Below are 1,434 nucleotides of genomic sequence, written 5' to 3'. Positions count from 1 at the left end.
AATAACTTTTTGCCAAATACATAACAAATAGTTCTATTTTAAAGTAATAGTTTTATTTTCAAAACAATAATTAAGTTGTTGAGTAAAAATTACTTGTTATAGACATTCAAATTAATGTTTGCAATTAGCATGCCGTTCAAACAAAAAAACTGTTGCTCATATATATAATTTATATTTTCTCATTATGTTTTCCTAATACATTTTGTGTGTTTGTGTGTATCAACATTGTAGTCTTTAATATTTTAGCGATGGCAAATTTGCTAAACATGTTCTTTTCAATAATGCTTATCGAAGTATCTCTTTTAGCATTGTTGATGGGAAATTCTAAAGCAACTCATCGCTTTATTGATATTAAGGATCATATTGATCACCAAGTTTCCTTACAAACGAGGAGTGTTCATCGCATTGCAAGATTGAGTCCAGAAGGACCTAATCCACACCACGACAATTCCTTACAGCCAAAAAGTGATCATCACATTGCAAAATTGAGTCCAGGAGGTCCCGATCCACATCACCATCTTTCCTTACAAACGAGGAATGTTCATCACATTGCAAGATTGAGTCCAGAAGGTCCAGATCCACACCACCATGTTTCCTTACCAACGGGGAATGTTCATCACATTGAAAGATTGAGTCCAGGAGGTCCAGATTCACACCACCATGATTTCTTGCAAACTAGAAATGTTCATGAAATTGCAAGATTGAGTCCAGGAGGTCCTAATCCACACCATGACAATTCCTTAAATCCAACGAGTGTCGATCACATTGCAAAATTGAGTCCAGGAGGTCCCGATCCACATCACCATCTTTCCTTACAAACGAGGAATGTTCATCACATTGCAAGATTGAGTCCAGAAGGTCCAGATCCACACCACCATGTTTCCTTACAAACGGGGAATGTTCGTCGCATTGAAAGATTGAGTCCAGGAGGTCCAGATTCACACCATCATGATTTCTTGAAAACTAGAAATGTTCATGGAATTGCAAGATTGAGTCCAGGAGGTCCTAATCCAAACCACGACAATTCCTTACATCCAACGAGTGTCCATCTCACTGCAAAATTAAGTCTAAGAGGTCATAATCCAAACTACCCGAATTCCTTTCAACCTTAGAATAATCATTGCATTGCATGATTGAGACTAGAGAGTCCCAATTTACACCACCACCATATTTAACATTAAGTTATCGTTCACTCGACAACTTATCTTCTAATGTATTTTGTGATTTCTGAATTAAGTAGAGTGAGAGAGAGAATAAACTATATTCAAATAAAAGAGAGATAAATAGATTGGAGATGGTAATTGTTACTTTTAATTATATATATAACGTTATAGTGCGTATATTTACCTGTCACAATTATGTTTTGAATAAATCACTAAGGCTTGTCCCAGAGTGAAAAAAATTTACCAAGTAATTATTTTTTTGTGAACTAAT

General features: G+C 35.4%; 1 protein-coding gene across 1 annotated transcript; it reads left to right on the top strand.

Moving 5' to 3' along the window:
• Positions 1-248: 248 nt before the first annotated feature.
• On the top strand, positions 249-1,112 carry LOC131630097 (uncharacterized). Its single transcript, XM_058900894.1, has one exon. The coding sequence runs from the start codon at positions 249-251 to the stop codon at positions 1,110-1,112; it is 864 nt and encodes a 287-aa protein (XP_058756877.1).
• Positions 1,113-1,434: the final 322 nt, after the last annotated feature.

This window comes from Vicia villosa, unplaced genomic scaffold (genome assembly GCF_029867415.1).
Source record: "Vicia villosa cultivar HV-30 ecotype Madison, WI unplaced genomic scaffold, Vvil1.0 ctg.000643F_1_1, whole genome shotgun sequence".
NCBI classification, from domain to species: domain Eukaryota; kingdom Viridiplantae; phylum Streptophyta; class Magnoliopsida; order Fabales; family Fabaceae; genus Vicia; species Vicia villosa.
This window is presented reverse-complemented; position numbering and strand designations above follow the sequence as displayed.

Bases quoted from the DNA above. Each gene is read 5' to 3' on its own strand.
- LOC131630097 (XM_058900894.1), top strand. From the start codon at position 249: ATGGCAAATTTGCTAAACATGTTCTTTTCAATAATGCTTATCGAAGTA.